This window comes from Raphanus sativus, chromosome 8 (genome assembly GCF_000801105.2).
Source record: "Raphanus sativus cultivar WK10039 chromosome 8, ASM80110v3, whole genome shotgun sequence".
Classification (NCBI taxonomy): domain Eukaryota; kingdom Viridiplantae; phylum Streptophyta; class Magnoliopsida; order Brassicales; family Brassicaceae; genus Raphanus; species Raphanus sativus.
In genome coordinates this window covers 25,374,717-25,397,975 of record NC_079518.1, presented here as the reverse complement: position 1 = coordinate 25,397,975, position 23,259 = coordinate 25,374,717, and the positions used below count along the sequence as shown (strand labels likewise).

At 35.1% G+C, this 23,259-nt stretch overlaps 1 protein-coding gene, 1 long non-coding RNA gene, 3 other non-coding genes and 1 pseudogene across 5 annotated transcripts; 5 read left to right on the top strand and 1 right to left on the bottom strand.

Moving 5' to 3' along the window:
- Positions 1-3,179: 3,179 nt before the first annotated feature.
- LOC130498494 (uncharacterized) lies at positions 3,180-9,052 on the top strand. The gene is made up of 6 exons (XR_008937393.1): positions 3,180-3,458; positions 3,620-3,729; positions 3,811-3,860; positions 3,936-4,166; positions 4,677-4,775; positions 8,805-9,052. It is a non-coding gene; the product is annotated as an uncharacterized LOC130498494 (long non-coding RNA).
- A 614-nt stretch (positions 9,053-9,666) lies between these two features.
- On the top strand, positions 9,667-12,318 carry LOC108822597 (eukaryotic initiation factor 4A-1). Its single transcript, XM_056993164.1, has 4 exons — positions 9,667-9,828; positions 10,727-10,796; positions 10,883-10,986; positions 11,065-12,318. Exons 2-4 carry the CDS (start codon positions 10,729-10,731, stop codon positions 12,129-12,131), a joined length of 1,239 nt encoding a protein of 412 aa, XP_056849144.1. The 5' UTR covers positions 9,667-9,828; positions 10,727-10,728; the 3' UTR covers positions 12,132-12,318.
- LOC130499283 (small nucleolar RNA snoR98) lies at positions 10,097-10,204 on the top strand. Its single transcript, XR_008938163.1, has one exon. It is a non-coding gene; the product is annotated as a small nucleolar RNA snoR98 (small nucleolar RNA).
- LOC130499282 (small nucleolar RNA snoR98) lies at positions 10,342-10,457 on the top strand. Its single transcript, XR_008938162.1, has one exon. It is a non-coding gene; the product is annotated as a small nucleolar RNA snoR98 (small nucleolar RNA).
- Positions 10,537-10,642, top strand: LOC130499281 (small nucleolar RNA snoR98). Its single transcript, XR_008938161.1, has one exon. It is a non-coding gene; the product is annotated as a small nucleolar RNA snoR98 (small nucleolar RNA).
- A 6,611-nt stretch (positions 12,319-18,929) lies between the features above and the next one.
- The window catches only part of LOC130499106 (phospholipid-transporting ATPase 6-like), a 4,521-nt pseudogene continuing 191 nt past the window's right edge, over positions 18,930-23,259 (bottom strand).

Here is a 23,259-nt window from a genome sequence, read left to right as displayed (position 1 = left end):
CACCGTTAACTCTGATTAAAAAGTTTATGTATTTTATGGACAACCAAAATTAGTTTGTGTACTTTTCGGAAAGCCTAAAAAGTTCGTGTATTTTTTCAGCAAAGTTAATTTATTACTAGATTTTGACCCGCACAACCGTGCGGGTACTTATTTTCATGTTTATATATATATTTGGTTTATTTAATTACTATATATTTTAAGATTATTCATATATTTAAATGTTTAAATCACTATTTCAACTACAATAATTTTATAGTTTTCATGCTGTTAATTAACTAACTATTTCAAATGATAACATAATCTTATCATGTATTTATTTTATATTTAATTTATTATGATCCTGATCCGTAATTCAAAGTGCTAGATTTCCATTTTGTTTTGTTTATTCAATTTATATAATAAATTATTGTATATATAAAAGTGTAAGAAAAGTTAACTTTTTATACATGTATTATATAGTTTATTAATGTTAAACCATTCTACCAACATATTATATTTTTAGAATAAATGTTTTATATTTACGAAAATAAAATATACTAACTTATCAATTTAAAATAATTTTATCATATTTAGTTCAATATAGTAATTTTAATTAAAATGTTATATTTGTTAAAATTACATATTTCAGAATTATTTAGTATTTAATTTACTATAATTCCGATCCGTAATTCAAAGTGCTAGATTTCTTTTAGTAATTTGTTTTGTTTATTCAGTTTATATAATAGATTATTGTATATATAAAATTTTAAGATAATTTAATTTTTATATATTGTTATATAATTAAACAGAAATGGATATTGCTTTCCAACAAAATCTTTTTAAAATATTTGTAAAATGTATTTTTGAAAAACAATCATTTTAAGTGGCTATTATTATCATTACAATATTTTATATAATTTTAATTTTTGTTTATAAATCAAAACTAAATTAAATTTAAATTTCTGATTATATTTTATGACAACTAAAATTTAAACTAATCAATTTTCGAAAATAAATTTTAAAAGGATTCTGAAAAAATTCTTCAAAGATTTTGTTAGATTTTTTTTAAGTTAATATTTATTTTTATCTTATATAAAAATGAAGATATTAAATGATATTATTTAATATAAAGATTAATAATAAATAAAAATGCAGCGTGACCAAGTCTAGTAAGTAGTCTATTTTTTTAAAATCACACATGAATTAGAAGTCATGACTTCTGTTTTAATATAATAGATGTGTATTTTTAAGGAATTTTCAAATGGAGTTTGGATATTTCATATACTATTCAGAGGCTAAATATTTGGACCCAATACATATCCAAAATTTTATATTTGTAAACTTTCGGTTTGGTTTTGGACCAAATATTTTCGATCTGAAAGATCCATATCCCGAAAAAGGCCCAAACCCGACCCAAAGACCTAAAAATAACACATTCTCTATCACATGATACAGATCCGAAATTTTATATTTGTAAAATGTCTAGACATTTTTGCCGGATTCAAAAACTTGAATCGGAACTGACCCAAAAATATTTTGTCCAAAACCAAACCAAAAGTTTACAAATATTTGTTGAGTTCAATTTAGTCGAAATCTATCATATATATCTAAAAATTCACAAACAACTCTAAATTTTACACTGAAAGTTTCATATTAACTAAAAATGTTTCTGTTACAAAAACAAAACTAAAAAATATTGCAAAAATAATAACAAAATTGTTAGCAGAAAGATCTTGTCGGATTGAATCTATTCATGTCGATTTTATTAGGCCCATGTCTATTCGGATCAGTTCTTTTTGGTTTCAATTCTTTCAAGTAGAAGATTTTTGGACCCAACAAATATTTGTAAACTTTCGGTTTGGTTTTGGACCGAATATTTTCGGGTCAGTTCTAATCCAAGTTTTTGAATCCGGCTAAAATGTCAAGATTACGTCTAGATATTTTAGCCGGATTCAAAAACTTGGATCGAAACTGATCCAAAAATATTCGGTCCAAAACCAAAACGAAAGTTTACAAATATAAAATATTGGATATGTATTTGATCTAGATATTTAGCCTCTGAATAGTATATGAAATATCCAAACTCCATTTGAAAATTCTTTAAAAATACACATACTAGATTAACTTTGCTGAAAAAATACATGAACCTTTTAGGCTTCCCAAAAAATACACGAACTAATTTTGGTTGTCCATAAAATACATGAACTTTTTAATCAGAATTTACGGCGTCTAACGGCGTCTTACTATTCTATTAATCACTGTTTACACCGTTAAAATCGAGGTGTGAAACCTTCAAAATTCAAAAGTTCGTGTATTTTATGGACAATCAAAATTAGTTTGTGTATTTTTCGAGAAGCCAAAAAAGTTTGTGTATTCTTTCAGCAAAAGAAATTCAGTCCGTGTATTTTTAAGGAATTTTCCCTTAAATATTTACCATTTACCAACAGCCTTTGTTTGCAACATCATGTGTTAAGGTCGGATACGTTTACTTCAAATTCACTTAATTATTCCTAACGTTTGGCTCCAAGCGTGAAATATCAAGAATATGATTAATTTTCTTATATCAAGAATTTAATTAATTACATTGGATCGATCCAGTTAAAAGTTTTGATTTGTGATGATCTTTCAAGATATCTGTATCAACTTTGAAAATTTTTAGCAAAAAAAAAAAATTGAAATAAAGAACACTGGTGTGTATATCATCAATACATATCATTCTTATGAGGCACATCAATAGAACTGATTTTGCTCTTTGCCTCTATGTTAGGAATTGAATCCAACCTTGTGCTTTAGAACAATAATGAATCAAACGTATTTTTTATTAATATCTCAAAGAAAATTTCACAATAACAATAATAGAAATCACAAGTGTGATAATCAAACTAAGAACTCTAAGAACTTATTTGCTATGCTCTTGGTCTCTCCCTAAACCTTTGTTATTTGCTTTGAATCGGATGATTGTAACCTTCACCTATGGCCTCCTTTTATACTAGATCACGTATTTCTTGTCCTCTGTAGTTTTGTATATTTTTTTTTGTCTTTAGGAAAATACTGACCGACATTCTTTGAGAAACAGAAACTTAACGTTTCTTTTGTTTTGTGCAGGTTCTTTGCTGACTGGGAATGGGCTTGAAGATTTAAAGTTGTGGCCCACTTTACAAACTCCACCTGGCCCAATTTTAGTTCTTCCTTGTCTTCCTCTTCGTTTCCATCGACGGAGACCAAAAAAAAAAAATTTCTTCTCACCACTGAAAAATGATTTTTACCAACAAACCTCGAGACGATGATGGGATCACACCGGTGACTTCTCCTGGATCCTGCCGTGCCTCCGACGAGTCCGCATAGCTCGTACGCAGCTACAACCTCTCCACTATCTCTCGATTTGATTCCTTGTCAGTGAATCGATTTCCCCCAAATTTGCAACTCGATTTTCAGTAAACTCCGACCGACTAAACACCGCCTCAGAACTATCCTTTCCGGTGAGATTCTTCATCCCGAAAAATCTCGCGATTTCTTTTTCCTTGATGATTTTTAATCTCGAATTTCTTCTTGGTGGTGATAGTTGTTTAATCCTTTTTGGAGTGCCTCTCCAATTAGATTCTTTGAGTTTCTTGTATTAATCTCCTCTTTAATGTCACAGCTAGAACTTCAGTGATCTGAACACATCACATATCCTCCTTGGAACGTTACCGGCGACTCTCCCGAGCTTTCTCCGTTCTATCAATAAACCCATCTCCCTTCAGCTTCTCTGTAAAGTCTCTTTCATTACTTTAAGCTGTTTAAGACATGTTTATCTTGTCCAGTGATCTGTGTTCTCTTTTGCCAATATAGATACTCGTCTCCCTTTAGCTTTCACTGTCGTTTAAGACGTTCTCTCTCAGGTATACTTTCCCGAAGTCTACTTTTCCTTTATTGACTTCTATCATCCTTTACTAACTCTGTTTGATTTCCCTTAGCTTCTCCACCTCGAGCTAAGTACCCTGTGCCTCGCCTTCAAAACGTCCCTGCAGGTAACCTTGTTGCTTCTCCTAAGCCTTCTCATTATCGTTTAAGAAATAATCCGGAGTTATTAACTCATTGTTTCTTTCTTTTGCGAGACATCTTCGATAATGGAGCTACCTGCGACGTTCTTCGGTTTTACTCGTTGATGGAAAGGAGATCACAGCAGAGATCAAACTTAGGCCCGGGTAAGGCTTTAGTTAGAAAATCTGCTGGATTCTTGCTAGTATGGATCTTAGATAGGTGAACCTTGCCTTCTTCTACAACGTCTCTGATGAAGTGATACTTGTTGTCTATGTGTTTAGTTCTTTCGTGATGAACATGATTCTTTGCTAGGGCTATAGCGCTTTGAGAATCACAGTGAATCTTAACACTTTCTTGTTCAAAACCCAACTCTACACATATTTTTCTCAACCATAAAGCTTCTTTCGCAGCTGCGGTAAGAGCCATGTACTCTGTTTCAGTCGTCGAAAGAGCTACCACTTCTTGTAAACTCGATTTCCAGCTAACTGTATTTCCCCATACTTGAAACACATATCCAGTTACAGACCTTCGTCTGTCACGATCAGTAGCGTAATCAGAGTCACAAAAACCTTCAATACTAAACTTTGAATGCTTAGTGAACGTTAGACATATTCTTGTAGCACCTTTTAAATATCTCAAAACCCACTTTACGGCTGACCAATGTTCTCTTCCAGGTTCAGACATGAAGCGGCTTATAAGTCCAACTGCAAAACCTAAATCAGGTCTCGATCCGACCGTTGCGTACATAAGACTTCCTACCGCGCTTGCATACGGTATGTCTTCCATGTACCTTCTTTCTTCTTCCATCTCGTCTTTAGTAAGGCTCTTTAGTTTGAACTGAGATGTGGTAGGAGTATTTACAGCTTTTGCTTCAGACATACGGAACCTATTTATAACCTTTTCCAAATAGTTCTCTTGAGACAACGTTAAGATTCCCTTCTCTCGGTCTCTAGTAATGTCCATTCTTAGTATTCTTGAAGTTTTACCTAAATCTTTCATCTCAAACTCCTTGCTTAAGCTCTCTTTCACATCCCTGATTTCTTCTTTATCTCCCGAAGCTATAAGCATATCGTCAACGTATAGAAGTAAGTACACGGCTTGTTCTGTGTTCACATTTCTTATGTAAACACATGGGTCTTCTCAGCTTCTCACAAACCGTTGGCTCTTCATGAAGCAATCAAACTTGCGGTTCCATTGCCTTGGTGATTGTTTCAAACCATACAGTGACTTCTTCAGTAATCAGACTTTATTTTCATCTCTTTTTTTTTATGAATCCTCTGGTTGATTCATTAAGATTCTCTCTTCCAAATCTCCATGAAGAAAAGCTGTTTTGACGTCCATCTGCTCAAGCTCATAATCCCTATTGACCACAAGAGATAACATCAATCTAATCGACACATGATTCACGACAGGTGAAAACACTTCATTGTAGTCGATTCCTTCCTTTTGAGAATAACCATGTGCCACCACTCTTCCTTTATACCTCGGATCTTCGACTCCAGGTATTCCAGGCTTCAGCTTGAAGATCCACTTGCTGCCTACAACTTTTGCATTCTCGGGTCTTTCAATCAATATCCAAGTGCCAACCTTTTGATGAGAGTCCATCTCATCATTAGCAGCATTCTTCCAAAACTTGCTTTTCTTGCTCATCATAGCTTCTTTAAACGACTTAGGCTCGTCGATTTCAATCTCTTCAGATGCGGCTAGAGCATAAGCCGCAAAATAAGTATCTTCAAACCTTGAAGGAGGTCTGATTTGTCTTCGTACTCTGTCCCGTGCAAGCATATATCCTTCGAGATCAGGTTCTCCTTCTGAGTTTTCATTTTCCTCTTCAGAACTTGCTTCTTCTGAATTTTCTGATTCTTCAGCTTCAGAAACTCCACCTTGAACAGGTGACCCCTCTACGTCGACGGTACTAGGTCCTTCGATTAGAGGATCTTTGAAAGTAACTTTCATGGTCCTTTTCTTTTTCCCTTCTTTTCCAGAATCCGCAACTTCTTTACTAGTATCCTTGTGGTGAAGCAACGTGTGTTTGTACATCTCCTCCTCATTAAACACAACGTTTCTACTAGTGACGCATTTGCCTTCCTCGGATAACCAAACGCGGTATCCTTTAACTCCAAACGGGTATCCCACAAAAACCCCTTTTAAAGCTCTTGGACTCGTTTTATCTTGAATGGTGTGGACATACGCCGAGCAACCAAAACGCCTGAGATGGTTCAACTCGGGTTTCTTTCCCTCCATATCTCTTCTGGAAGCTGGTAGTTTATGGCTGAGCTCGGAGATCGGTTTATGATATAAACTGTTGTTGATGCTGCTTCAGCCCAGAAGTCTTGACCCAATCCTGATTCCGCGAGCATACATCTTACCTTTTCCATGATTTCTTGTTCATCCTTTCAGAAACACCGTTCTGTTGTGGCGTATACAGACAAGTCGTGTGTCTTTTGATGCATGAGTCTTTGCAGAGTTTGACAAACTGTTTATTGCAAAACTCTAACCCGTTATCCGTTCTAAGACATTTGATCTTCTTCCCGATCCGAGTCTCCACAGCTTCCTTCCATTCTTCAAACTTGCTGAACGCCTCATCTTTGGATTTTAGAAAATAAATCCAAACCTTCCGAGAATAATCATCTATGAAGCTTATAAAATACTTGCACCCTCCTAGGCTTTCTGGAGTAGACGGTGCACCCCATAGATCTGAATGTATATACTCCAAAACCTCTTTCGAAGTGTGTTTGGCCGCAGGGAAGCTTTGTTTATGAGACTTTCCCAGGACACAAGTCTCACAAAACTCCAATTTATCTACCTTTTTGTTTGATAAATATCCTTCCGTCACAAGTACGTTTAAGTTCTTTAAACTCATGTGCCCTAGCCGTGCGTGCCAAATCTTCGTCATGTCCACCTCTGCTCGTGTCACATTCGCTTCTCCTTTAGGAACCGTCCTTTGTAGATAATACAGGCTTTCATTGTACTTTCCATATATTATCTCTTTTCCATCTTTGTAGAAACGAATCATGAAATCCTTCCCTTCGTATTTGCATCCTGCTCGCTCAAGCATTCCATACGAAATAAGATTTCTGCTCATGGTTGGCATATATCTTACATCAGTAAGTATCACAATAGAACCGTCAGGTCTCACGATCCTTATCTTGCCAATCCCTTTGACATCGCAGTGAGTGTTGTTTGCCATCAGAACTCTGCCTCCTTTGAATTCTTCTAGGTCAAACAGAACGTTTTTGTTTGGAGTTATATGGAAGAACAACCAGAATCCATAACCCATTCTGAGCTGCTGTCGTGTGTACTAACTGTTAGTACCAGTGGCTGCTTAGGCTCTGCAACTACATTAGCAGCTTTTTGTGTTTTCCTTTCTGGACATTCCCTTTTCCAATGTCCTTCTTTGCCGCATACGAAACACCCCTTGTTGTTCTTATCGTATCTGGGCCTTGATTTAGATCGTCCGTGCCTGCTCTTCGATCTGCCTTTCCCATTCCGGTTTCCTCCCTTGTTTGATGATCTTCCCCTATCTTCCACGTATAACCCTTCATCTTGTGACTTTGAAAGCTTTCCACTTTCAAGTAACTCTCGCTCTTTAGACCTAGCGGCTCCCGTCACTTCATTAATCTTGAGAGTGTCCCTGCCGTATTTGAGAGTTTCCTTAAGATGATCATACATACGAGGCATTGAGTTTAGTAGCAGGATAGCTTGAACTTCTTCTGAAACATCTACATTCAAGTTATTGAGGTCTGCTACTAACTTTAGAAAATCATCAACGTTTGCGTCTATGCTCTTGGAATCGTTCATCTTGAACGTGTAGAATTTATGTTGCAAGTAGATACGATTCGGTAAAGACGTCTCCGTATACAGCGTGTTTAAAGCGGTCCACATCGCAGCAGCTGTATCACAATGGCTGATCTTCCGTAGAACTTGGTTACCTACGTTCAGGACGATTAAGTCTTTAGCTTTCTCCGATTTCTTGAGCTTTTCTGGATCAATCTTTGAATTCGTCGTTTCTTCTTTTTTTTTTTTTTTGAATTATACAGAGGTATCCTGACCCCACAGAAGTGGTCCAGACTAGTCACGTGTTGCCACATGTCGGTCCTCTGTCCCTGCGATGCCGAAATGTTAATTCCCCAGTGACCGGGATTCGAACCCAGGTGGCGGAACTCACAGCTGTGAACCCTTTACCAACTGAGCTAGAAGCCCCAGCTAAATTCGTCGTTTCTTCTTCTGCATTCTTCGTCTCCCCTTCTGATTCCTCCTTGGTAGTTGGAGAATCCATCAGAAGTGTCTCATTAGTTAGGATGTCTTTTAGCCCTAGAACCCCAAAGTGAGCCATCATGCGAACTTTCCACAGCAAGAAGTCTCCAGTTCCTTCGAACCGGTCCACCTCGATCCTCGTCTTAGTCATTATGTTTAAAGCACCCTTGCAAACAAACCTGGATTGCTCTGATACCACTTGTTAGGAATTGAATCCAACCTTGTGCTTTAGAACAATAATGAATCAAACGTATTTCTTATTAATATCTCAAAGAAAGTTTCACAATAACAATAATAGAGATCACAAGTGTGATAATCAAACTAAGAACTCTAAGAACTTATTTGCTATGCTCTTGGTCTCTCCCTAAACCTTTGTTATTTGCTTTGTATCAGATGATTGTAACCTTCACCTATGGCCTCCTTTTATACTAGATCACATACTTTTTGTCCTCTGTAGTTTTGTATATTTTCCTTTTGTCTTTGGGAAAATATTGACCGACATTCTTTGAGAAACAGAAACTTAACGTTTCTTTTGTTTTGTGCAGGTTCCTTGCTGGCTGGGAATGGGCTTGAAGATTTAAAGTTGTGGCCCACTTTACACTCTAAAGTAGTAGTCATCGATATAATCTAAGATCCAAAAATTTGTTCCATCAAGAGATTCAGAGGTTAATACTAATCCAAGATGATCAGAGCTATGAAAGATGATATACGGATCATGTATGTGATATCTGGTGCATCCGATCTCTCCAAGTGATAGGAGAGTCACATTTGAATGATCCAAAGACTTAATGAGTCGGTGATAGATCTTCCAACAGAGCTGAAATGGAGGTCTGGTATCTAGAATTACACTTCCTTTTTCTCCATAGATGATCAATAGAAACTCGTTCGAAAGAGGAAATCAAAATTCTTGCAAGTCTGAAACAGATGTGGTCAATAAAAAAATTGAAAGCAAAAGCGATGAAGATCGATGAATCGAATTGAAGAATAAAGAAAACAAAGCTGAGCTGAACTCATTGCTCTAATACCATAACAGAAGAGAAGAGCCGATTGTATAACAAAATACTTTTTTCGTTATAATTATAAAATGTAAAACTATACAATAAATATGTTTATTAAAAGTCTTATGTCTACTGCTATACGCTAGTCTCTACAACTATCCAAGTATGAGCTATCTAATAGCTTCTCGATGTTTTAACTCTTTAACCCCACTCCGGGTGTTAATTTATCTTTGATCTTTTTGTAAACAATTTATCACCAATCTTACTCGGTAAAAAAAAAAAAGGAAACCAAAGGGTAAAACTGGAAAATCCTAAATTGAATAGAAAAGCAATTTCATAAGAGAAAACCCTAATCACGACCACAGAGACAAAAAAGGGGGACTATATAAATACCCGTTCTATTCTCTTTCTACCTCTACCAATTGGTTTTTGCACACTTTCTCTCTCTAAAGCTCTCTTCGTTTTTATCTCTTCCTATTCGGGTTTCAGATCCGAGTTCGGAAGTTCGAAAGTTCGAAAGTCTTACTTTTGCTCTTAAAGCTCTCTCTCCTTACACAACTCGAAACACAAGGTTCGGACATATCTCTCTTTTTTTGTTCATTCTACTTTCTCTGTGTTTGGTTTGGATCTTATCTGATTCACTGTCTCTGCGATTGATTTTTAGGTCGAATTATTTTTTTTTTTTCAATTTTATCTGTAAAACTCTCTGTGATGTCTCATCGTTACAGGGATCAATTAGTGGTCTTGATTTGATTGATAATAACATTGTTTAGATATTAAAATAATTAACTTAGTTATTATATGGAGAGATGTATTATTTGAATGGTATCTATAATATTGGATGAACCATTAGCTTGCTCCTCTCCTTGACATTAATTTTATATTCAGATATTAATGCTTGCTTTCCCTCTATATGGAACTTCAAGTTTGGCTATTCTGTTACATTCTTAGTTTAACCTAATTATATGATTAGCACAGTTTCAATATTAATAAGACTAAACCCGTAAGTTAATTATATTTATTTTCAACACATAAGTTAATTATATCTGTTTGGAGAGAGATCTATAATTTAGATGGTATCTATGATAATGGATGAACCACAGTCTTGTTTTCTCTCCTGACATTATATTGTTATTCAGATATTAATGCTTGCTTTCCTTTCTTAAATGGAATTTCAAGTTTGGCTATTCTGTTACATTGATGCTTTTTTTTTAATTTCTAATTGTTATATACTTTTATATGGAGAGATAAACATATTTTGTATGGTATTTATGATATTGGATGAACCATAGTCTTTGTTTCTCTCCTGACATTATAATATTCAGATATTAATGCTTGTTTTCCTCTCTACATGGAACTTCAAGTTTGGCTATTCTGTTACATTCAGAATTTAATGTGTTTTGTTTAAGCTATTTTCTTTTTGGTGCTTTATATCTAAAGCTGATATCTTTTGTTTGTGTTTGTTATAGTCATGGCAGGATCAGCACCAGAAGGAACACAGTTTGATACTCGTCAGTTTGACCAGAAGCTCAATGATGTGTAAGTCTTTAAAGATCTCTACCTTTAGTAATACTTGTCCCCTCTCGTGTGCTCTTTGCTAATTGTTGTTTCTATTTTGGGTGCAGCCTCGAGGGACAAGATGAGTTCTTCACCTCGTATGATGAGGTCCATGAGAGCTTTGATGCCATGGGTCTTCAAGAGAACCTTCTTAGGGGCATCTATGCCTATGGTATGTCAAGAAGATGAATCTTAGTCACATCTTTTTGTCTTTTCTTGTTAGCTTTATCTAATGTGTTGATTTTTCTAGGTTTTGAGAAGCCCTCTGCTATTCAGCAAAGAGGAATCGTACCTTTTTGCAACGGTCTTGATGTGATCCAGCAGGCACAGTCCGGAACCGGAAAAACCGCCACTTTCTGCTCTGGTGTCTTGCAGCAGCTCGACTTCACCCTCGTCCAGTGCCAGGCTCTCGTCCTGGCTCCCACCAGGGAGCTCGCTCAGCAGATTGAGAAGGTCATGCGTGCGCTCGGTGACTACCTTGGCGTCAAGGTCCACGCCTGTGTTGGTGGAACCAGTGTCCGCGAGGATCAGCGCATCCTCCAAGCTGGTGTTCATGTCGTCGTTGGAACTCCTGGTCGTGTGTTCGACATGCTCAGAAGACAGTCTCTTCGCTCTGACTCCATCAAGATGTTTGTCCTTGACGAAGCTGATGAGATGCTCTCCCGTGGTTTCAAGGATCAGATCTATGACATCTTCCAGCTTCTCCCACCGAAGATTCAGGTCGGTGTCTTCTCAGCAACAATGCCACCTGAAGCTCTTGAGATCACGAGGAAGTTCATGAGCAAACCGGTGAGAATCTTGGTGAAGCGTGACGAGCTGACTCTTGAAGGTATCAAGCAGTTCTACGTGAACGTGGACAAGGAAGACTGGAAGCTGGAGACTCTCTGTGACCTCTACGAGACCCTAGCCATCACTCAGAGTGTCATCTTCGTCAACACTCGTCGTAAGGTGGACTGGCTCACTGACAAGATGAGGAGCCGTGACCATACCGTCTCAGCTACACACGGAGACATGGACCAGAACACTAGAGACATCATCATGAGAGAGTTCAGGTCTGGTTCGTCGCGTGTTCTCATCACGACCGATCTCTTGGCTCGTGGTATCGATGTGCAGCAAGTGTCTCTGGTCATCAACTTTGACCTGCCGACTCAGCCTGAGAACTACCTTCACCGTATCGGTAGAAGTGGAAGGTTTGGGAGGAAAGGTGTGGCGATTAACTTTGTGACGAAGGATGATGAGAGGATGCTTTTTGATATCCAGAAGTTCTACAATGTTGTCGTTGAGGAGCTTCCATCAAACGTAGCCGATCTTCTTTGAAGAAGGAAGGAAAGGTTGCTTGGTTTGCAAGTTTCTTATTTGATTTTTGACCCATCTCTCTTTCTGAATTGTCTCGAGACCGTTTTTTTCTTTTTTTTTCTAGTATTCAACCAACTCTTTCGAACATATGTTGTTTCTTCTGACCATGTTTCTTTTTAATCTCATGCAATGTTTATCTAATTTTCTAGTTACGATGCTCAAATAATTCGTGAATGTTACAAGGTTTATGGAATTAGAAAGAAAACCTTCGACATAGTTAATGGGGGATATAAACATTGGAAAAACTATATTTACATTTATAATTTTGAATAATAACTTTTTCCTTTTGAAAAAGAATTTTGAATAACAACTATAATGTTTGAAAATGAACTTCAAATTTTAAATATTTGAAAATCAAAAATCTTGGTATCATATAATTTTAGAAAAGTTTTGAATAGAGGGACAATTCTATAAATTTTAGTTTAAAATTTCAAAAGTCCTTTTTAAAAGAATATGAGAATATTACATTTGATTCCATATAAGATAATTCTACCTGTATTATGAAGATTCATGACATTTTTCTTTGCATTATTTTGCAGATTTCCTATAAACATTTTGTCTATTAATTTGCATAATTCTGTTTTCAGTGAGACTAGAAACTCAGACTTTTTAGTGTAGTAGCATTAAAAAAATTTTAGTCAAACTCAGACTAGAAATAAAGTGATTTTCACCTTAAAAATATATTATGAGTTTATGACTGATAAAAATTTCAAGATTAATAACGAAAAATTACTTTCTATTTTGCGCATTATCTTTTCTGCCATTTTATTTTACGTAGATGTAAATTTGTTACAAAATTTCCACAATTTAGTCAAATCACTATTCATTTTCTCACACAGTTATCTTTGAGCTTGAAATATCTCAGACTACTCTGACATGCTCGAGATGCTATGGAAGGTAAAATTTCAGTCTAATTGATGTAGCGGAAGCTTTAAAAGATAGAACTAGAGATCCGTTGATTCTGAGAATATTCGGAAAACTAGGATAATCACAAAGATCTTATTTAGTCTAAGAATGCCTAAGATCTATGTGTTCTTAAATTCGTTGAGATCACCAATGATCTACCGAAAACAAGGAACAGAGAAAACTCTCAACTTTTATTAATCAAATTAAAACTGAATACAAACTTAAGTATATACGACTATATATAATAAAACCAAAAAACCCTAAATAATAAAGATAATTATCTAAAATAAATAATAAATTAAATAACAAATATTTGGATTTATCCCAAATATTTATCTACACCACTAATACATCCAACAAAGCGAGAGTCCTCAAACTTTTGAATCGATTTAAACATGACCAGTTGATATTAAGCTTCTGACGTTTGAAGGGAAGTCTGTGGAGGAAGCTTTTTTCTTTGACGTTTTGGCATCTCCTTTGTTCTGTGGAATAGACTCCAAGCTCTGTTTAGCCATTGGCTATTCACTTACTCCGTTGTTGGGCTGTGTGGTTTCTTGATTGGGTCTTCAACATAAGATCGACAGTTCTCAACCACATTAGAGTTAAAGATAACGCCTTGTGCATCATTAATTTCCCCAAACATGATCCCATGAGAGTCATTGTTGCCATAACATGACTCTCATGGTCCCATGATAGAAATGTTAATTTCACTTTCACTGCGTCAAGCTTGGTACGAAGAGAGGAAGATGACTTAAATAGGACACAATAAGCAAATTTTGATAAACTGATATTCCACTCCTGAAGCAAATAGAGATATCTGTCAGGATTATCTATGTAACCATAGAAATATAAAGGATGTTGGTTAGAATATTATAGTGGTGGGAGTAGGCTCAACTTTTGAGATATCATCTCTTTTAAATAACTCAATGCTCAGAATGAATCTTTAACGCTACAAAGATAATGACAATAGTATTGTAAGTGATTTATCTGGAGTTATACTTATACCTTCGGAAGCCATGTCCCACTTCTATTTCCTGGGCAATGCAAATCCTTCCAATAATCACTGAGTATGTGAAATTGGTTGGTGGGTTTCTTTTTTTGTTTTCGACACCTGCACAACTGATCTACAGTTTCAGTGTCTCCACAGTTAGCATCTGCATTAATCAAACTTATATCAGCTATATTCAAAGTCACCTGTCAATCAAAGAATTTTAAAATTTTAAGTGGCCACATTAGAGATGGGAATGACTGTATTTCCGAGGAAATTAATGATTAACTTTCCAGCTCCAGTTCAATCACCAATGAGAGCAATGTTGGGCTCAACGAATTAACATTGGTATCCTTAATAAAATATAATTATTATTTAATTTTTATTATAAATATTTTATTTTTCTGAAAATAACATAAAAGGAAAATATAATTATTATTTAATTTCTAATTTTTATTAGAAATTATCATATATTATTTCTAGCTATCTGGAATTGTTATTTTTATTTTCTGATATTTTTCATTAGATTTTTTTTCCTTTTTATACTGAATTCTAAATTACATATATAAAGGAAATATTTATAAAAAATTAAAACGATGATATATTTTATAAATAATTTGATTTCACAAAACGAAATAAAAAATATAAGCTTGATATGTTAAAGATAATAACTTTTCTTTTAAACATAATATCAAACCATATGGAGTAATAAGTTATTCCTTTTGATGATTTTTGTCACTAAAGTATTTTTTTTGTAACAGATCACTAAAGTATTTTTATTCTACCTTCTTTTTATTTATTCTGATTTCAAAATAATATATATTTTTTTGTAACTGGCTTCATTTCAAAATAATATATGATTATTTATATAAACTCATTTCAAAATAAAAGAAAATCGACAAAATAAGCAGCAGTATATAAATAAAAATTTCCCCTCAAAACATAATTCAAAGAACATAATAGATATTAATAGAAAATAACATAAACCAATTAGATTGGATTGTGCATTCAACTTATCTATCAACAAACATTATTACATTTAGCTATCTGTTTTTTAGTTTTTACTCTGTTTGTAATAAGAACAAATAAAAGAGGGTTTTGGTTACACACATATCCACTTTACCACCTATAACCACCACAAAGAAAGAAAAAAGAAACCAGAACATTCAAAAAGAATAAATAATCCAAAAGCAACATAAGAAAATCCACAAAATAAGCAGCAGTATATAAAAAAAAATTTCCCCCTCAAAAACATAATTCAAAGAACATAATAGATATTCATAGAAAATAACATAAACCAATTCGATTGGATTGTGCATTCAACTTATCTATCAACAAACATTATTACATTTTGCTATCTGTTTTTAGTTTTTACTCTGTCTGTAATAAGAACAAATAAAAGAGGGCTTTGGTTACACACATATTCACTTTACCACCTATAACCACCACAGAAAGAAAGAAGAAACCAGAACATTCAAAAAGAACAAATAATCCAAAAGCAACATAAATTCATCATAAGAGAGAATATCTTAACAACGTCAACGTAGTTATCAGGAGTAGACATATAAAGTGTAATAGTGGGAGTTAGGTTCCTTCGTGCTAGCTGGAAGTGGCGGTAACGTGTTGTTGTACTTGTAAGGATCTCCATGGAAACTGCAACAATCAATCAACCGTAAAGACCAAACCCAACTTTACAAAAAAAATCCTTGCGTTGTTGTTTACCTTGTTCTCTTGTAAAATTGAGAAGAGGTTGACAGCATCTTCTTTAAAAACCCATATCCAGATGAGCCTTCAACGTCAAAGTTCTCCATAACACAGCGTCACTGCTTTCTAACTGGACCAACAAGCAAACGCAAAAAAAAAAAACAGGAAACACACAACACAAAAAGCAGAAGATTTGAAAAAAGAAACCAAGAAAATATGAATGGGGAAACTCTTAATTGCCGAACTGATTTTGAGTGATTAAATGAACATACGGACAAAAGGTAAATGAAACTAGTGATCACTAACGGACAAATAAATGACTGGACACGCATTCTATTTGTTTACACATTGTGAATTTAGTGTCTATCAATTCAGTAATATAGAATTTCCCCCTAAAAATTTTTTTGACAAAAAAAACATTTTAAAGACAGAGAGAGAGAGAGAGAAGTCGATTTTAGCTACCGGATTGATTATTTATGAGTGGACTAAGTAATCATAAGGGTAAAAAGACAAATGAAACGTTACGACCACTAACGGTCAAAGACAGGACGCTGTTCTACTTGTTTTCACATCATGAATTTACAAAGTGTCTTATAATCAATCCAGTAATATATAATCTTCCCGCTCCCTCTCCCCACAAAAAGCTTTTGAGAAAACAAAAACATTTTAAAAAACAGAGAAAGAGAGAGGATTTTAATACCTTAAGGCTGAGAGAAAGGGAGACGTTGTACATGATGAAGCTCCCGATTACAAACATGATCTTGTTTTCTATCGGTTGTATTAGGATATGAGCGACAGAGAAGGGAACGGAAAGTAGGCAAGTAGCCCCTTTGAAGCTTGTCTCCAAAAATCAGATGGCAAGTATGTCTAGTTCGTAGAGCCATCGGCGATGGTGTCTCCATGATGATTATTATTTTCTTGATGGAAATGAGAATGGGATTATCTGATGTGAGATCATGTGAAGTGAACTTTATTTTAAGATAATTAACAACGGCTACTTCCCGAAAACCAAAACAATTAAATTTTTCCTTTTCCTTTTTTTGTTGATAATTTCATTTTCATTTGAATTAAAAGAAACGGCGACTTCCCGAAAACCAAAACAATTAAATTTTTCTTTTTCCTTATTTTTGTTGCTAATTTCATTTTCATTTGAATTAAAAGAAACTGTTACTTCCCAAGAAACTAAAAATAAATATAAATGAAGAAACTTAAAACAACGGCTACTTCCCGACAACCAAAAATATTAAATTTTCATTTTTTTTTTGCTAATTTTCGTTTTCATTTGAACTAAAACAAAACTGCTACTTCCCAAAAAACCAAAAATATATATAAAAAGGGAAAATTTTCCATTTCACTTGTTTTATTCTTCCTTTGTCAAAAAAAAGAAAGGAAATTTTTATTTTCAATATATTATTTCAGTTGTAGTTAAAATTAGATTTAAAAAGCTTTGTTTTTTCCTTTTATTGATTTAAAATTAATTTCAAATTCCATTATTTATGCTTCGAATCTTAAAATCGAGTTTTTTTTTTGTCATTTTTTTCTCAAAATGTGATGCTTGTTCTATAGAGATTTAAAGTTGACAGGTGTGATTGAATAATAAAGATAATTTATATTGATTTTAGATTAGTTTTTGGTTTATGTTTTTTTATTTTGCATCTTATCTTGATTTTGAAAAAAAATATATTAGATTCCATAAAATGTAGGAAAAATAGTTTTTACAAATGACTATTTTTTTAACATAAACCCAAAAGTCAATTTTTCATGGTTTCTTTTCTACTTACGATGGTTTTTCATTTTAAATTTTTATTTATTTATTATATTTATGTATTAGTTTAACAAAAAACGATACTTACTATAAAAATAAGGTTTAATAAGAATACTATGCTTACTATTGGTACCATTTATGAAATTCGTGATACATTCTGTTTATAATTTTTATTTTGTTTTAATAACAAGGAATTAACTTCTATGTTAAATTGTTTAAAAATATCAGACCAAAAAATCATTAATCAAAATTTTCAAATACAAAAAATATTAATAAATAAATTCTGAACTCGAAATATAATTTAAATAATTATATTCAGTCTATCAAACTTATAAAAAACTTACCAAATCATTAGTATGTTTAAATATAACTAATTATCAGTTATATATTTTTAGTACGTGTGGAAGTGAATAGTATTTGAAAATCTAACTATTGGTATTTTTGTTTATAATATTGGATTATAGAAGGTTTTTAAAATATAACTAATTTTATTTTGATTAATTTTTTAATCATGTATTGTCTTTCTTTGAACTGCATTAATTATTTATTTTCAAACAGTATGATTAGTTTTTATATTAACTACTGATAAATTGTCATGTTGAACTTTACAATATAATTTTGTTGAATAATATGATATAAACTATATTTTTATATTATATGCTTATAATATAAGTGAAAACCTTACAATAATGTATAAAGTTATAATTTATTATTTATTAAAAATTTGATGGCTAGTAATATTGTAGTAACTATGATTCAAATTTTATATAAACTCTCTCTCTCTTTTTTAAAATATGTTATTTTAGCATTTTTTGCATGTTTCAAAAAGTGTCATTCTACATTTTCAATGCAGTTTTTCATTTATCATCATTTTATCTTTTAACTAACCAATAGATATGTATTTAAGTCAATTTTATTTAAATAATTGTAGATTAATAAAGATATACTAATACTCTTATCATTTTTTAATACATGTGAAATATGTCTACGAATTTGAGGGAGTAGTAGTCCAATTATTTAGCTACTTAATATGATTAGGCTAATAAATTAGTTAATGTATGTAATTTGTTAAATTTAAAAATATATATTAACATTTTTATATTTATTAAATCATATTTTGTGTCTAGTTAGAAGTCTAATCATATGTGACTGTGAGTCAGCATTACATCATCAATGTATGTTATTTTAGCAAGTCATATTTTAAGACCACTCAGATGATAACATTTTTCATATAAATATGTTTTCAATTAATACTACGATTTGAATAGTGAAAGAAAAAAAGAATAATAATGTGTGTGTGTGTTTTTTTTTTTTTTGTCAGCTGTGTGGTTTTTTCTTTATCTATCTTCGATACACTTACTTATATAAACAATGACATAAACAAAATTTACTTGGGTGGTCTCAGATCAAGTCTGTTGTGAGTTTGAAGTTGTATCATTAGACGAAGTCCCACTCATGACACTTAACACCGAATGTTTCCTCTGAAGCTTCACTCTTAGCTGTCTGATCTTAGCATCGACTCTAGCAGTGAACCCAATCTTTGTCTTCTCTCTAGCCTTAGACTTCTCTCGTTTCCACATTCTCTCATCCTCTAAATCAATCCTGAAATGCTTGATCTCTTGTATAATGTGTGGTCAAGAGGGTTCACTGATCTTTGGTACGAGATGTGAAACAAGTAAGGAAGTGTTGTAGCGGCTATGACCAGGAGTGTGGTCAGCCAGAAGATCGGCGCAGGGGCTAGAACCTCGATGAGCATGTGGAAGATGTTACCAGAGAGTTTTGGTGGTAACATACCGTAAAGAGCGAGGAAGATGTACCAAGCTCCTATGCTTCCCCAAATCATTACGTGTTGGATCCAAAGTGAAGTGGCTCATGGTTAGAGCGATTTGTACATTTACTGCCCATATGATGCAAGTGAACATGGCGGTTCCCATGGCGTTCATGTCTGCGGTTTGGCCATCAGAGCGGAATGATTGGACATGAAAGATTCCGAGGTTGAGTGTGAAGATGACTATGGATGCGTAAACTCCATTCCCCATCCATCCGAGGATCCTGTACCAGTCGAAGAATAGGTTCTTGGGGCCTTGTTGATATAATGCAGGGAACTTGAAAACAAAAAGAGACCAAGAAATGAATCAAGATATGAAATTTTAGAAGGTTTTGTTGAAGATGATGGAGAGACTAAAACCTCTAAGCAGACATCAGACGGGACATCTTGTTCGAAAACTCCGAGAGAAATGACAGGGAGAGAAGTGAGAACAACGTTGAAGAGTAATAAGTAGGAGTCGTTGAATATTGATTGACCAGAAAACCCAGTGAAGGCTTCGAAGTAGAAGAGAGTTAGGCCAAACGCTATGTTCTTGTAGAAGAAGTAACATATCTGTGAAAACAACAAAATGAAGATCAGGTGTATAGGTGTGATATACAAAGTATTGAAACGCATATGCTAACCATTTGAGCTATTCTTTTGTAGCACCAATGTCCGTGGACAACAAGTAGTCTCTCCAGAAAGCGAAACTGCGCTATGGAGAAGTCACTTGCCATTACAGCCTGCACAAGGAAAAAAAAACAGAAACAAGTTTTGTGAAACTTGACCATGTCTCATTGTGTTGAAGAGAGGCTTAAGCACCTGCATGCCTTCGACGCCACTGATGCCAACACCAATATCAGCTTCTTGAATCATTCCAACATCATTTGCACCATCACCGATTGCTAAAGTTGTCTTCCCTGTTCCTTCTTTGGCTAGCCTTGTTATCTGGGAAAAAAAAATTCAAGACAATTGTAATGTTTTTGGATGCATTATATTTCAAGGGATACTGACCAATGAAAAAATAAAATTGTTTTAAAAGGAGTTTTCCATACAAGTGCTTTCTGTTTAGGAGAGACACGGCAGCATATTACTGATGCACAGATAACTGCAAGTGCAAGAAACTGATACTTGACATCATCCTTCAAAGCATATGTAAGTGTCTTCCCATCAATGATCAAAGCAAACGCAGCATGTGGATCTTTTTCTATTTTGATCATCTGTGATGCATTTGTGATCTGCATCAAAATGCTCTCCTTTGCAGCCTGAACATTAACGACATTTTTCTTACATCACACGAAATATTCAAATGAAAAAGTAATGTAGGTATTTTTTATAGTGTCGACATAAAATACGTACAGCTTCGGAGTTTTGAGATGATTCCTCTAAATTAGCAAATGAAATGGATATCTGCTTCATACCCTGTCTAAGTAAACTGCAGGCATATCTGCATTGTGGCCAACCAAATCATTTAGTCAATTTAGTCTTATAGAGGAGAAAATCAGTTTCAGTGTCTGTAGTATCCGCAATAAAGAAGAACACCCTATGTTTATTGCTGTCTCCACTTATCTCCTGTCAAAACCCATATCTTGAGACCAGCTTGAGCAAGGTTATCTATGCATTGTGGAACCTGATCAAGTGAACTACAAACGGTAAGCTGGGAAAGGAGTTCTGAAAGCAAGCCATATTGGGTAATCCACAATGAAGTATGATTCATACATACCCTTTTTGCAGTTTGTCTTCCACAGCAGTAGCTCCAACAAGGATCATTCCTTCTCCATCATATCTGATACCTTCTCGAGCAATTCATCTCTATCAGCTCCAACAGATGTTTTGGCTTTGTGGAATTCAGTGTATCCATGCCGAATACTCTGCTTCATCCAGCTTTCTATAACCCAGTGCCAATGTACGTAAACCAGCTTCACCGTAATTCATTCAAGTGCTTTGGAAGTAGCTCCCAGGTATTCTTTTCCTTTCTGTGATAACCGTCAAATATGATGCTACAAAAATTAAAAAGGAAAAAAATCAAACAGTTTGCTTAGAAGAAGTGATAATCAATATGGAACTGGCTTGAACCTGTCAGCGCCTTTACAGAGTAGAAGAATTGCCCTTCTTCATCGCGGATAATGGCAGACATTCTTTTCCTTTTGCTAGTGAAAGTCAAAAGATTCAACACTTTGTATTCTCTGTAAAAAAGTAACCACCCACATGATTAGGCATCTATACAAAATAAAAAAGTTTACATAAATATCAGTCTCACTATCAACTGGCTGGCCTGAAGGTGAAAACGTTCAGCAATAAACACACTTGTTTGAGTTCTCTTAGTGAACTCAAACCAAACTCCCTAGCAGCAACAAGGAAAAGCAACTTCATCAGGAGACTCAGCTTCATAACTAACACCTTTCCACTATCTTCATCCACCTCAGGGATAGCAGTTGACAAACCGCGGAGTATACGGAAAAAACATCAAAAACCGTCATCAGGATTCGTTCATTTACCCAGTTATCACCCATTAGACGGTATCCTCAAAGCTAAAACCCCTTAATGCCAGTGGTCTGCTTCCGATCCTTTTCGTCACTAGCAGTGATTACAGTCTCCAGTTCAACCTCTGATGAAGTCCTGGTGTAGCGTTGTGTCCTCATTGGAAGGTTTGTAATCTCATCACCCTTGCTCCTCTAGATCCATCGCCATCTGCTTTGCAGCAAGCCTCCACTTCACTGGCACGGACGCCGTAAGAAGTACCCGCGATCGAGCATTTCAGAAAGTCCATCTGGTTACACGTCAAAAGTCCCTGTTTATCAGAGAGGATGGTATCAACCTGTCCCAGCTCTTCATTCAAATTCGACGTGCGTGCCTGCGCTGGAGTCCCGCTCTCGCTATCATACAACTGCAAGTCTTGATTAATGAAAGATGCTTGCAAGACTTTCACCAACTCGATGGAAAATAGAGCGAGATGGGAATCAAGTAGCCGTAGAGCAAGAGAGCAGTGATCAAATGGACAACCCAAGCGTACAGAGGATTAGTTGGATTCGTTAAGCTCTCAGGCTTGTCTGGTCTCAAGTACCACCAATCCGCCATTAAAGCTCGTCATCACTGCAAACCCCAGAGAGCTGCTGATGAAGGAGACAAACAAAAGAAGCGCAAAGAGAGTGTATATAATATAGTCCATTCTCTTTTCAATGCTGCTTCTCTTCGAAGGAGACTTGGTCGAGTTCTGCATAACTTTCGTGTCATGACCCGTGAAAACCAACAACACCATAGATATAACTAGTGTTCCTCAGCTTAGAATCTCTCATTAAAATCTGGTTAGGATCAAGTGGATAAAACCTGAACCATCACACTCAAGGTTCCCAACAAAAGTATACAAGTTAGGATTCGGGTCTTCACATTTAATCACCCCAGAGAAACTCTTAAAAGACTCATCCTTTTCCAAGGCCAGAGTAGCGTCCAAACATCTCTTAACTTTCAAGTTAGTCTCCCATCTAAGTTCATCGTCTCCACATAACATATCCCATCGTCGTAGCTACTCGAAAGCAAGAGCAAATCAAGCAGGAAAGAACTCATCTTTATCAACTCACACAACATCCCCGACACGGATCTTCCTCCACGCCCTACGACCAAACTCCCCACTCCCTAAATGAACACACAAGCCTTCCTCGAGTTCACCTCCACGTCCTGCATAAACCTCCTCCAATCCTCTAACGCCTCTTTCCCATTGCTAAGCCGACGACGAACACCAAGGGGGCGATCATGCTCCACTTGTTGAAAAGGGGAGAGAGGGAGACGGAGAGGATGGCGGCGACGAGGAAGTAGAAGTGGCGACGGCGGTGGAACTGCTCGTAGAGGCATTTGGGGAGGAAAGTGAGCATGTTGTAGCGAGTGGTGGAGACGTTAGTTTGATCTGTACCTGAGGAGCTTG